Source organism: Coregonus lavaretus, assembly GCF_964263955.1.
Source record: "Coregonus lavaretus genome assembly, chromosome: 32".
NCBI lineage: Eukaryota > Metazoa > Chordata > Actinopteri > Salmoniformes > Salmonidae > Coregonus > Coregonus lavaretus.
In genome coordinates, this window is record NC_140019.1 from 19,692,637 (window position 1) to 19,707,049 (window position 14,413).

At 41.7% G+C, this 14,413-nt stretch overlaps 1 protein-coding gene across 1 annotated transcript in view; it reads left to right on the forward strand.

The window, feature by feature from the left end:
* LOC311107770 (gamma-aminobutyric acid receptor subunit alpha-2-like) overlaps window positions 1-14,112 on the forward strand; it is a gene marked incomplete at both ends in the record, with an annotated part of 46,886 nt that extends 32,774 nt beyond the window's left edge. Inside the window, 2 exons of the mRNA XM_084150301.1 lie at window positions 4,287-4,489; window positions 13,804-14,112. Of these exons, the coding sequence (XP_084006427.1) occupies window positions 4,287-4,489; window positions 13,804-14,112 (512 nt within the window). The remainder of the gene's footprint in view (window positions 1-4,286; window positions 4,490-13,803) is intronic.
* Window positions 14,113-14,413: the final 301 nt, after the last annotated feature.

Genomic DNA, 14,413 nt, shown 5'->3' on the forward strand with positions numbered 1-14,413 from the left:
AGGTCCTGGATGGCAGGAAGCTTGGCCCCAGTGATGTCCTGGGCCGTACGCCCTAACATTTGTCCTCCCTATAGGCTGTCTCATCGTTGTCGGTGACCAGGCCTACCACCGTTGTGTCGTCAACAAACTTAATGATGGTGTTGGAGTCGTGCTTTGCCACGCAGTCGTGGGTGAACAGGGAGTACAGGAGGGGACTAAGCATGCACCCCTGAGGGGCCCCCGTGTTGAGGATTAGTGTGGCAGATGTGTTGTTACCTACCCTTACCACCTGGGGGCGGCTCGTCAGGAAGTCCAGGAACCAGTTGCAGAGGGAGGTGTTTATTCCCAGGGTCCTTAGCTTAGTGATGAGCTTTGTGGGCACTATGGTGTTGAACGCTGAGCTGTAGTCAATGAACAGCATTCTCACATAGGTGTTCCTTTTGTCCAGGTGGGAAAGGGCAGTGTGGAGTGCAATTGAGATTGCGTCATCTGTGGATCTGTTGGGGTGGTATGCAAATTGGAGTGGGTCTAGGGTTTCCGGGATGATGGTGTTGATGTGAGCCATGACACAGCAGTCATATCACTGCAGAGATGATTACCATTCACATGATAAACACAGTATATCACGTAAAGGAGAAGTACATCACAAAATAAAGTCAACAACCATTTTTTTGTATTGGTATGAATAACCTCTGAATGACTCATGTAAGCTGAGCAAGTAACTTTTGACTTAAGATGGCAGTTAAACCCCTGGAGCTGTAGAATCAGTGAGATGGCAGTTAAACCCCTGGAGCTGTAGAATCAGTGAGATGGCAGTTAAACCCCTGGAGCTGTAGAATCAGTGAGATGGCAGTTAAACCCCTGGAGCTGTAGAATCAGTGAGATGGCAGTTAAACCCCTGGAGCTGTAGAATCAGTGAGATGGCAGTTAAACCCCTGGAGCTGTAGAATCAGTGAGATGGCAGTTAAACCCCTGGAGCTGTAGAATCAGTGAGATGGCAGTTAAACCCCTGGAGCTGTAGAATCAGTGAGATGGCAGTTAAACCCCTGGAGCCACATAACTCCAACTAGTGAAAAAATTGGTTCCTTTTGGCAGTTACTGTATGATGAATATGTTGTCTGCTTAAGACAAACATACAAATAATGTGGCTTTTGGAATAATTACTTCTTTTTTTTTAAACAGTTCCATGGGGTAAAGAAGTCTGGTAGATTGATTTGGTAATACTGAAGGGAGGCTGTGCTAGCCTGGCATACACACTAACACCCTCAATAGTGTATGTTAGTGTGTATGTTAGTGCGTATGCACCGACAACAGCATCCTGATGTGTTCACGGTAGAAATGGGCCATAGCTGTGTAACCAGCTTTAAAGGATCAGGCCATTTCTAGATATGATTAGGTTTGCTCTGAAAAGGGGAGTTAGTCGGTTTATTATTTTCTGTGTCCCTTTAAGTCTCCTCATTATTTCAGTGCCACAGATAGTTTACCCTCGGAGAAGTGGGCAGCGAATCAATGTTTAAGAAAAAAACTTGGTTAAAGAAATTCAAAGCACTTATTCTGGACCGTAGTTCTAAAAATACTCTGTCAGTAAATACAGTCGAATCTCTTATTTGCAGAGACTTTTTTCCCCCTCCCACTCATAAAAATGGAAAATCTGAGCAAAGCTGAACTTCAATGGAGAGTCACAATGTTTTCATACAGCCCTCAAATCAAAACATCATGAGCAAATGTGGCATGAAAAAAGATTTGAGAAAGGTATGCTTTTTTATTTTGATATATTTTGTGTCATCGATCAATGTCACCATTGACATACAAGGGCACTGTTCAGGTAGAAGACATGGTATTTTACTTATGCCCAAAAGAAAACAAATGCACCATATGTTTCAATTAGGAGTGTTAACGTTTAAACATTAATACGTTTTTTTCTTCACAAAATAGAAATCACAGTGCAGTTATCACAACACTAAATAATATAATAATAATAATAATAATAATAATAATAAATGCCATTTAGCAGACGCTTTTATTCAAAGCTACTACCACTAACAGGTCCCGATTACCATCATAAAGGGAATATTTTTTTTTAACAAATACCTAACGCAACAATGCTATAACGTTTATCTACTTTATTAACCGGAGCTGTAATGCATGAGGGAGAGTGAGAGGCTCGAAGCAGAGCAGCAGCTCAAATGTGAGTGAGGAGGGGAGCAGGGAGGGGGAGAGAGATGGCAACCAAGTTGACTTGCGCTGGTAGGTTAACTTATTGCTAGTTATTTATCATCTCATCTGATTACATAGTACCTGTCTTGACTGCATCAAACCCAGTGGTGAACCGTGACTCTAGGACCTAGGCCTTCAGAGGGACCAAAAATCTTCCAATACGTTGTATCAAACTAAACAATCTAGAAAATAACAGAAAACATAGCATCACTTAATGCGCCCGACATTATATCTCCTGTATTCGGACCATTCTGGCTGTAGTGAAGGAGGAGCAATACTTTTTGATGGCATTATGAATTAATCAAACAGGCCTGGCTGCGCTTTGGGCTCCCACACACACAGACAGAACCTGGACATAATATGTGACACACAGCATAAAATAATGCACTTTTTACACCACCTATGGTAGCCAACACCACTATCAAAGGTGACAGGCTCATGGTGTTGAAAGGACAGCGACCGTAATACCTGTGCACTCCATGGTGCTGAAGGAGAGCCAGTTTTGGTCAAACACATAGACACGGCTGATAGTCAGGCGGCAGCAGTCACACACAGCATCCAGTGGGCCCCATGAAATCATAACAATACAAAAAAAAAAAAAAAACATTATCGTGCACCCGCTTCTTCTTCTTCTTCTTCGTCAAGGTTTTATGGCAGACTACAACCTATTAGTGTATTGCCGCCACCTACTGTATTGGCTGTTTATCAGCCTGTTATTCGGTATTATTAATTCATTACCTCTTGCACTCTCAGTAGTGAGGCCTAGACACGTCACTTTAAAAAAAATGGTCCCACCCATTGCAAGTCAAAATGTGATTGGTTCATTCCACTGTCACTCCAAAATTCTGCTCTTATACAGTTGAACGGCAGAGCCTCATGTCCAGCTTCTGGAGGCCTAGCCAATGGCTGGCTTAGCTAGCTCGATTTTTCTACCCAGAGACCACCAAAGAATATCCTGATTGGATAATTTTTTCTATTCAGTATTAACCCTTCTCTTTCCAACACAAACTGAAGAGATGATATCCGAAAATTATTACAATTACTGTAAAGATGAAATAGAAATTAAAACGAAATTGTATTAATTAGATATCTCCTAATAAACTTGCCACAGGGAGGCTCTAGTTCTGTGACTGTAGTCTAGTGCTGGTTTGATGACTTGTGATTGGACAACAACAATAACAACAACAACAACAAGCTAAATGCACCTCTCTCTCGAAACGCAGTAGCAGCATAGATGAAATGTTCTCTCTCAGCAGGAAGCGCGATGTAGACCATCCGCATTGTGAATTTGTATAATTTTTTGTATAGTTTTAATGGAAAACTTTTTTTTTTTTTTGCAGTTTAAACATTAAGAAAATTATTCAATTTGTCACATCCCTAATTGTAATGTAAATTATTGATGACCTAGAGCCTATAACACATTGTTGGGAAATGACCCGTAACGCATTTCACTGTTAGTATACACCTGTTGTTTACCAAGCATTTGACAAATAACATTTGATTTGATTTGACAGTTGAGCTAGATACAGCACCAGCTGGATAATGATCTCTCTAATTACTTCCTAGTTTAAATATGGTATTCCCCAGGGTTCTGTACTGGGGACATGATTATTATTTGTATTTACGACTTTACTGTTTACTTCTTGCAACACACCTTTATAGGTCAACCATAATAACTAACTACAGAGTTTAACCTGAAAGAAGTCTGCCTGATGAAAGTGCAGGATAAGGTATAGGGTAAGAGAAAGTTCAGCTCCTTGACCAAGCCAAGTTCTGGACGGAGTCTTCAAGTTGCTCCCCAGGCTTTTCCTGTAACACTGGAGCATCCTAAATGTCATCTTGCTTTTATGTTACAGTAAAGCATATGTTGGTACATGTTAAGTCATGCATTCTCCTAAGTTACATAAAACAGTAACACTTCACATTAAGTTGGTGCTGTACCGTGTCATTATAATACACCTACACTACTTTGCTAACCAGAATGTAATTATTTGGCTGTACATGGTATCTGTAGATAAGGTACTTAAAATAATTGAATTATAATCAAAGGAAACTGACCAAGCTGAAACAAACTGTTTGCTGTTCCCCAGGTGTAACCACTGTCCTGACAATGACCACCCTGAGTATAAGTGCTCGTAACTCCCTCCCCAAGGTGGCCTACGCCACGGCCATGGACTGGTTCATCGCTGTCTGCTACGCCTTTGTCTTCTCCGCCCTCATTGAGTTTGCCACCGTCAACTACTTCACAAAGCGCGGCTGGGCCTGGGATGGGAAGACCATTGTGAATGACAAGGTAATGGAAGAATAACCCCCTCCGATTGCAAGACAGGCAACATTTTCAGAGATAGTCCATGGTGATCTGTTTGTTTTGAAAGTGGCCAACTCATTTCCATATGACTTTCAACCAGAGGGCCTCAGCATGTGTTGTGTTTGCATCAGCATTCAGGTCGTTCCCTGTTCGACAGCCACAGGCAATACTGGAGCTGGAAGACCATGTGCATACAGTGGCTTGCGAAAGTATTCACCCCCCTTGGCATTTTTCCTATTTTGCTGCCTTACAACCTGGAATTAAAATTGATTTTTTAGGGGTTTGTATCATTTGATTTACACAACATGCCTACCACTTTGAAGACGCAAAATATATTTTTTGGTGAAACAAACAAGAAATAAGACCAAAAAAAACAGAAAACTTGAGTGTGCATAACTATTGAGGTCTGGGCTTTGACTAGGCCATTCCAAGACATTTAAATGTTTCCCCTTAAACCACTCAAGTGTTGCTTTTGCAGTATGCTTAGGGTCATTGTTCTGCTGGAAGGTGAACCTCTGCCCAGTCTCAAATCTCTGGAAGACTTAAACAGGTTTCCCTCAAGAATTTCCCAGTATTTAGCGCCATCCATCATTCCTTCAATTCTGACCAGTTTCCCAGTCCCTGCCGATGAAAAACATCGGGGTGATGAGAGGTGTTGGGTTTGCGCCAGACATAGCGTTTTCCTTGATGGCCAAAAAGCTCAATTTTAGTCTCATCTGACCAGAGTACCTTCTTCCATATGTTTGGGGAGTCTCCCACATGCCTTTTGGCGAACACCAAACGTGTTTGCTTATTTTTTTCTTTAGGTAATGGCTTTTTTCTGGCCACTCTTCTGTAAAGCCCAGCTCTGTGGAGTGTACGGCTTAAAGTGGTCCTATGGACAGATGCTCCAATCTCCGCTGTGGAGCTTTGCAGCTCCTTCAGGGTTATCTTTGGTCTCTTTGTTGCCTCTCTGATTAATGCCCTCTTTGCCTGGTCCGTGAGTTTTGGTGGGCAGCCCTCTCTTGGCAGGTTTGTTGTGGTGCCATATTCTTTCCATTTTTTTATAATAATAATTTAATGGTGCTCCGTGGGATGTTCAAAGTTTCGGATATTTTTTTATAACCCAACCCTGATCTGTACTTTTCCACAACTTTGTCCCTGACCTGTTTGGAGAGCTCCTTGGTCTTCATGGTGCCGCTTGCTTGGTGGTGCCCCTTGCTTAGTGGTGTTGCAGACTCTGGGGCCTTTCAGAACAGCTGTATATATACTGAGAACATGTGACAGATCATGTGCCACTTAGATTGCACACAGGTGGACTTTATTTAACTAACTAAACTATGTGACTTCTGAAGGTAATTGGTTGCACCAGATCTTATTTAGGGTCTTCATAGCAAAGGGGTTGAATACATATGTACGCACCACTTTTCTGTTATTTATTTGTTTGAATTCTTTTCATTTCACTTCACCAATTTAGACTATTTTGTGTATGTCCATTACATGAAATCCAAATAAAAATCAATTTAAATTACACGTTGTAATGCAACAAAAGGGGGATGAATATTTTTGCAAGGCACTGTATGTATGAATGTATACATACAGTGCCTTCAGAAAGTATTCACATCCCTTTACTTTTTCCACATGTTGTTGTGTTACAGCCTGAATTTAAAATGGATTCCATTTAGATTTTTTTGTCACTGGCCTACACGTAATACCCCATAATGTCAAAGTGGAAATACATTTAGACATATTTACAAATGAATTACAAATAAAAAGCTGAAAAGTCTTGAGTCAATAATTATTCAACCCCTTTGTTATGGCAAGCCTAAATAAGTTAAAGAGTAAAAGTAAAAATGTGCTTAACAAGTCACATAATAAATTGCATGGACTCACTCTGTGTGCAATAATAGTGTTTAACATTTTTGAATGACTACCTCATCTCTGTACCCCATATATTCCATTATCTGTAAGGTCCCTCAGTCGAGTAATGAATTTTAAACACAGATTCAACCACAAAGACCAGGGAGGTTCTCCAATGCCTCGCAAAGAAGGGCACCTATTGGTAGTTGGGTAATAGTACGAATATCCCTTTGAGCATGGTGAAGTTATTCATTATACTTTGGAGAGTGTTTCAATACACCCAGTCACTGCAAAGATACAGGCGTCCTTCCTAACTCAGTCGCCGGAGAGGAAGGAAACCGCTCAGGGATTTCACCATGAGGTCAATGTTGACTTTAAGACAGTTACAGAGTTTAATGGCTGTGATAGGAGAAAACTGAGGACGGATCAACAACACTGTAGTTACTCCACAAAACTAACCTAATTGACAGAGTGAACAGAAGGAAGCCTGTATAGAATAAAAAATATTACAAAACATGCATCCTGCTTTCAACAAAGCACTAAGGTAATACTGCAAAAAAATTTGGCAAAGCAAAGTGTTATATTCGAGGCAAATCCAATACAACACATTACAGAGTACCACTCTCTATATTTTCAAGCAAAGTGGTGGCTGCATCATTCATTTTACATTTACGTCATTTAGCAGACGCTCTTATCCAGAGCGACTTACAGTTAGTGCATACATTATTCTTTTTTTATTTTTCATACTGGCCCCCCGTGGGAATCGAACCCACAACCCTGGCGTTGCAAACGCCATGCTTTACCAACTGAGCTACCTCATGTTATGGGTATGCTTGTAATCGTTAAGGACGGGAGGTTTTTCCGGATAAAAATAATAATAGAATGGAGCTAAGCACAGGCAAAATCCTAGAGGAAAACCTGGTTCAGTCTGCTTTCCACCAGACACTGGAAGATGAATTCACCTTTCTGCAGGACAATAACCTAAAACACAAGGCCAAATCTACAATGGATTTGCTTACCAATAAGACAGTGAATGTTCCTGAGTGGCCGAGTTACAGTTTTGACTTAAATCTACAGCAAGACCTGAAAATGGTTGTCTAGCGATGATCAACAACCAATTTGACAGAGCTTGAAGAATTTTGAAAATAATAAATGGGCAGATGTTGCACAATCCAGGTCTGGAAAGCGCTTAGAGACTTACCCAGAAATATTGAATCAGGGGTGTGAATACTTATATAAATGAGATATTTCTGTATTACATTTTCAATACATTAGCAACAAAAAATATATACAGTACCAGTCAAAAGTTTGGACACACCTCAAGGGTTTTTCTTTATTTGTACTATATTCTACATTGTAGAATACTAGTGAAGACATCAAAACTATGAAATAACATTTATGGAATCATGTAGTGACCAAAAAAGTGTTAAACAAATCAAAATATATTTTATATTTTATATTCTTCAAAGTAGCCACCCTATGACTTGATGACAGCTTTGCACACTCTTGGCATTCCTGAACTACACTGAACAAAAACATAAACATGCAACAATTTCAAAGATGTTACTGAATTACAGTTCATATACAGTGGGGGAAAAAGTATTTAGTCAGCCACCAATTGTGCAAGTTCTCCCACTTAAAAAGATGAGAGAGGTCTGTAATTTTCATCATAGGTACACGTCAACTATGACAGACAAAATGAGAGAAAAAAAATCCAGAAAATCACATTTTAGGATTTTTTATGAATTTATTTGCAAATTATGGTGGAAAATAAGTATTTGGTCACTTACAAACAAGCAAGATTTCTGGCTCTCACAGACCTGTAACTTCTTTAAGAGGCTCCTCTGTCCTCCACTCGTTACCTGTATTAATGGCACCTGTTTGAACTTGTTATCAGTATAAAAGACACCTGTCCACAACCTCAAACAGTCACACTCCAAACTCCACTATGGCCAAGACCAAAGAGCTGTCAAAGGACACCAGAAACAAAATTGTAGACCTGCACCAGGCTGGGAAGACTGCATCTGCAATAGGTAAGCAGCTTGGTTTGAATAAATCAACTGTGGGAGCAATTATTAGGAAATGGAAGACATACAAGACCACTGATAATCTCCCAAGATCTCAAAAATCCCAGAACCACACGGGGGGACCTAGTGAATGACCTGCTGAGAGCTGGGACCAAAGTAACAAAGCCTACCATCAGTAACACACTACGCCGCCAGGGACTCAAATCCTGCAGTGCCAGACGTGTCCCCCTGCTTAAGCCAGTACATGTCCAGGCCCGTCTGTAGTTTGCTAGAGTTCATTTGGATGATCCAGAAGAGGATTGGGAGAATGTCATATGGTCAGATGAAACCAAAATAGAACTTTTTGGTAAAAACTCAACTCGTCGTGTTTGGAGGACAAAGAATGCTGAGTTGCATTCAAAGAACACCATACCTACTGTGAAGCATGGGGGTGGAAACATCATGCTTTGGGGCTGTTTTTCTGCAAAGGGACCAGGACGACTGATCCGTGTAAAGGAAATAATGAATGGGGCCATGTATCGTGAGATTTTGAGTGAAAACCTCCTTCCATCAGCAAGGGCATTGAAGATGAAACGTGGCTGGGTCTTTCAGCATGACAATGATCCCAAACACACCGCCCGGGCAACGAAGGAGTGGCTTCGTAAGAAGCATTTCAAGGTCCTGGAGTGGCCTAGCCAGTCTCCAGATCTCAACCCCATAGAAAATCTTTGGAGGGAGTTGAAAGTCCGTGTTGCCCAGCGACAGCCCCAAAACATCACTGTTCTAGAGGAGATCTGCATGGAGGAATGGGCCAAAATACCAGCAACAGTGTGTGAAAACCTTGTGAAGACTTACAGAAAACGTTTGACCTGTGTCATTGCCAACAAAGGGTATATAACAAAGTATTGAGAAACTTTTGTTATTGACCAAATACTTATTTTCCACCATAATTTGCAAATAAATTCATAAAAAATCCTACAATGTGATTTTCTGGATTTTTTTTCCTCATTTTGTCTGTTATATTTGATGTGTACCTATGATGAAAATTACAGGCTTCTCTCATCTTTTTAAGTGGGAGAACTTGCACAATTGGTGGCTGACTAAATACTTTTTTTCCCCACTGTAAAGGAAATCAGTCAATTTAAATAAATTATATGGATTTCACATGACTGGGAATACAGATACAGTTGAAGTCGGAAGTTTACATACACTTAGGTTGTAGTCATTAAAACTCGTTGTGACGAGGTGTGAATGAAGGAGTCAGGCGCAGGAGGTAAAATACCGAAGTCCAGAGTTTATTCCATTTACATCAATCAAACTCCCAAAGCATCAAACTAAACTATTACAAGGGAAAACATCCACCTTGGCATAAACACAGTGAATAGTAGCTCAACCGAGCTACACGCTCTCACAACAAACAATCACTCACAAAGACAAGGGGAACAGAGGGAACACTTATACACATACTAATTAGGAGAATGAGCACCAGGTGTGTGTGATTGACAAGACATGACAAGTGGAGTGATGAGAATGGGATCGGCAGTAGCTAGTACTCCGGTGACGACGAACGCCGAAGCCTGCCCGAACCAGGAGGGGGGGCAGCCTCGGCGGAAGTAGTGACACTCATTATTCAACCACTCCAGAAATTTCTTTTTAACAAACTATGGTTTTGGCAAGTCGGTTAGTACATCTACTTTGTGCATGACACAAGTAATTTTTCCAACAATTGTTTACAGACAGATTATTTCACTTATAATTCACTGTATCACAATTCCAGTGGGTCAGAAGTTTGACCGTGCATTTAAACAGCTTGGAAAATGCCAGAAAATGATGTCATGGCTTTAGAAGCTTCTGATAGGCTAATTGACATAATTTGAGTCAATTGGAGGTGTACCTGTGGATGTATTTCAAGGCCTACCTTCAAACTCAGTGCCTCTTTGCTTGACATGGGAAAATCAAAAGAAATCAGCCAAGACCTCAGAGAAAAAATTGTAGACCTGGTTCATCCTTGGGTTTTGTAGACCTGGTTCAAGTCTGGTTCATCCTTGGGAGCAATTTCCAAACGCCTGAAGGTACCACGTTTATCTGTACAAACAATAGTACGCAAGTATAAACACCATGGGACCACGCAGCCGTCATACCACTCAGGAAGGAGACGTGTTTTGTCTCCTAGAGATGAACGTACTTTGGTGCGAAAAGTGCAAATCAATCCCAGAACAACAGCAAAGGACCTTGTGAAGATGCTGGAGGAAACCGGTACAAAAGTATCTATATCCACAGTAAAACGAGTCCTATATCGACATAACCTGAAAGGCCGCTCAGCAAGGAAGAAGCCACTGCTCCAAAACCGCCATAAAAAAGCAAGACTACGGTTTGCAACTGCACATGGGGACAAAGATCTTACTTTTAGGAGAAATGTCCTCTGGTCTGATGAAACAAAAATAGAACTGTTTGGCCATAATGACCATCGTTATGTTTGGAGGAAAAAGGGGGTAGCTTGCAAGCAGAAGAACACCATCCCAAAAGTGAAACACGGGGGTGGCAGCATCATGCTGTGTGGGTGCTTTGCTGCAGGAGGGACTGGTGGAGGAAGGAAAATTATGTGGATATATTGAAGCAACATCTCAAGACATCAGTCAGGAAGTTAAAGCTTGGTCAAAAATTGGTCTTCCAAATGGACAATGACCCCAAGCATACTTCCAAAGTTGTGACAAAATGGTTTAAGGACAACAAATTCAAGGTATTGGAGTGGCCATCACAAAGCCCTGACCTCAATCCTATAGAAAATGTGTGGGCAGAACTGAAAAAGCATGTGCGAGCAAGGAGGCCTACAAACCTGACTCAGTTACACCAGCTCTGTCAGGAGGAATGGGCCAAAATTCACCCAACTTATTGTGGGAAGCTTGTGGAAGGCTACCCGAAACGTTTGACCCAAGTTAAACAATTTAAACGCAATGCTACCAAATGCTAATTGAGTGTATGTAAACTTCTGGCCCACTGGGAATGTGATGAAATAAATAAAAGCTGAAATAAATCATTCTCTCTACTATTATTATGACATTTCACATTCTTAAAATAAAGTGGTGATCCTAACTGACCTAAGACAGGGAATTTTTACTAGGATTAAATGTCATGAATTGTGAAAAACTGAGTTGAAATGTATTTGGCTAAGGTGCATGTAAACTTCCGACTTCAACTGTAGGTATCTGTGACCAACAGATGCATAAATCAAAAACAAGGTAGGGGCATGGATCAGAAAACCAGTCAGTATCAAGTGTGACCACAATTTGCCTCATGCAGCGCGACACATCTCCTTCGCATAGAGTTGATCAGACTATTGATTGTGGCCTGTGGAATGTTGTCCCACTCCACTTCAATGGCTATGTGAAGTTGCTAGATATTGGAGGGAACTGGAACACGCTGTCGTACACTAGTATCCCAAACATGCTCAATGGGTGACATGTCTGGTGAGTATGCAGGCCATGGAAGAACTGGGACATTTTCAGCTTCCAGGAATTGTGTACAGATCCTTTCGACATGGGGCCGTGCATTATCATGCTGAAACATGAGGTGTTGGCGGCGGATGAATGGCACGACAATGGGCCTCACGATCTCGTCACGGTATCTCTGTGCATTCAAATTGCCATCGATAAAATTCAATTTTGCCCATACAATAACCCCACCGCCACCATGGGCACTGTTCACAATGTTGACATCAGCAAACCGCTCGCCCACCCAACGCCTTCTTCCATCTGCCCGGTACTGTTGAAACCGGGATTAATCCGTGAAGAGCACACTTCTCCAGCATACCGGTGGCTATCGAAGGTGAACATTTGCCCAATGAAGTCGGTTACTACGCCGAACTGCAGTCAGGTCAAGACCTTGGTGAGGTCAACGAGCAAGCAGATGAGCTTTCCTGAGTTGGTTACCGACAGTTTGTGCAGAAATTATTCGGTTGTGCAAACCCCCGGTTTCATCAGCTGTCTGGGTGGCTGGTCTCAGATGATCCCACGGGTGAAGAAGCTGGATGTAGAGGTCCTGGGCTGGCGTGGTTACACGTGGTCTGCGGTTGTGAGTCCGGTTGGACATACTGCCAACTTCTCTAAAACAATGTTGGAGGTGGCTTATGGTAGAGAAATGAACATTAAATTCTCTGGCAACAGCTATGGTGGACATTCCTGCAGTCAGCTGCCAATTGCACACTCCCTCAAAACTTGAGACATTTGTTGCATTGTGTTGTGTAACCAAACTGCACATTTCGGAGTGGCCTTTTATTTTCCCCAGCACAAGGTGCACCGGTGTAATGATCATGCTGTTTAACCAGCTTCTTGATATGCCACACCTGTCAGGTGGATGGATTATCTTGGCAAAGGAGAAATGCTCAGTGACAGGGATGTAAACAAATGTGTAAAAAACATTAATGGGATAAATAAGTATTTTGTGCGTATGGAAAATCTTTGGAATCTTATTTCAGCTCATGTTGCGTTTATATTTTTGTTCAGTGTAATTAAGCAATTAACATCCCATCATGCTTAGGGTCATGTATAAAAATGCTGGGCAGGCCATTATTTTGGAATTATTTTGGGCTATGCCCCATAGGATGACAATGCCCCCATCCACAGGGCACAAGTGGTCACAAAAAGTTTTGATGAGCATAAAACAATGTAAACCATATGCCATGGCCGTCTGTCACCAGATCTCAACCCAATTGAACACTTATGGGAGATTCTGGAGCAGCGCCTGAGACAGCTTTTTCCACCACCATCAACAAAACACCAATTGATGGAATTTCTCGTGGAAGAATGGTGTCGCATCTCTCCAATAGAGTTCCAGATACTTGTAGAATCTACTGTATGTCAAGGTGCATTGAAGCTTTTCTGGCTCGTGATGGCCCAACGCCCTATTTTGGCACTTTCTGTTGGCGTTTCCTTTATTTTGGCAGTTACATGTAGTATATTGAAATATAGTGGATACTGCAGGGCTCATTCAAAGTAATAAAAGAAAATGCAAATACACTGTAGCTTTTGCCCCTAGAATCACTAACCATTTACCACTGACCGACAATATGACAGTGGCTAGGACGGTAGAATGGAAAGCAACATTACCTCTGTAACAAAAGAAATAGGGAATATATAAAATACTCATTTTGACCTCGCAAACATGTTTAAAATTGTAAATAGCCAAGTGGATGAATGACAGACTGAGCAGTGACAGTAATTCCTGTTGACAATGTGGTGCCTGACAGCAAATCGGAGGCCTGGCTGGCCTTCATTCTACCACTTCTATGCATTTAGATTGATGCATTACCCTATCCCAGATCCCATTCATTATTATCAAGACCCTCCCCAGGGTGCATTAATCATCCAGGACTGTCTGGAACACATGCTGCCCGGAAGTGACAGGTCCGTCTGACGACTGCTAGCTACTAACTATTAACTTTGGCTCCTTCCACAGAAAAAAGAGAAGGCCTCCGCCATGACGAAGAACAACGCATACGCCGTGGCGGTGGCCAACTACGCGCCCAACATCAACAAGGACTCTGGGTTGTCCACCATCGCCAAGGGCGGCGCTGCTGACCCCAACATGGCGGTTGGCAAGGTGGGTGGCAAAGCGGACCCAAAGAAGACTTTCAACAGTGTGAGTAAAATCGATAGGATTTCAAGGATTATGTTCCCGGTCCTGTTTAGCAGCTTCAATTTAGTCTACTGGGCTACATACTTAAACAGAGAACCGTATATAAAGGATATGGTGCCCTCAACCTAGAGGTCTCTCCCTCCTGCATTGTAATATATCCGAATTACGGGACTAAAAGACTTACCAAATATGACTAGTATCTGCTAACTCTTGGTTCGTTGGTACAAGACAGACAAGCCCTGGATTGCTTTCTCTCCCTCTGTCCTGTTTTTTTCTACACCACATTCTGCAGTGCTTTTGGAAAGAACTGCCTTTGTAAATATACATGTATTTATAGTCATGACTTGTGTGTTTGGTTATATAAACAATACATTTATTTTATTTATTCTTATGGTTTTATTGACCAGTGATGTCTACATGTTTGAAAAGT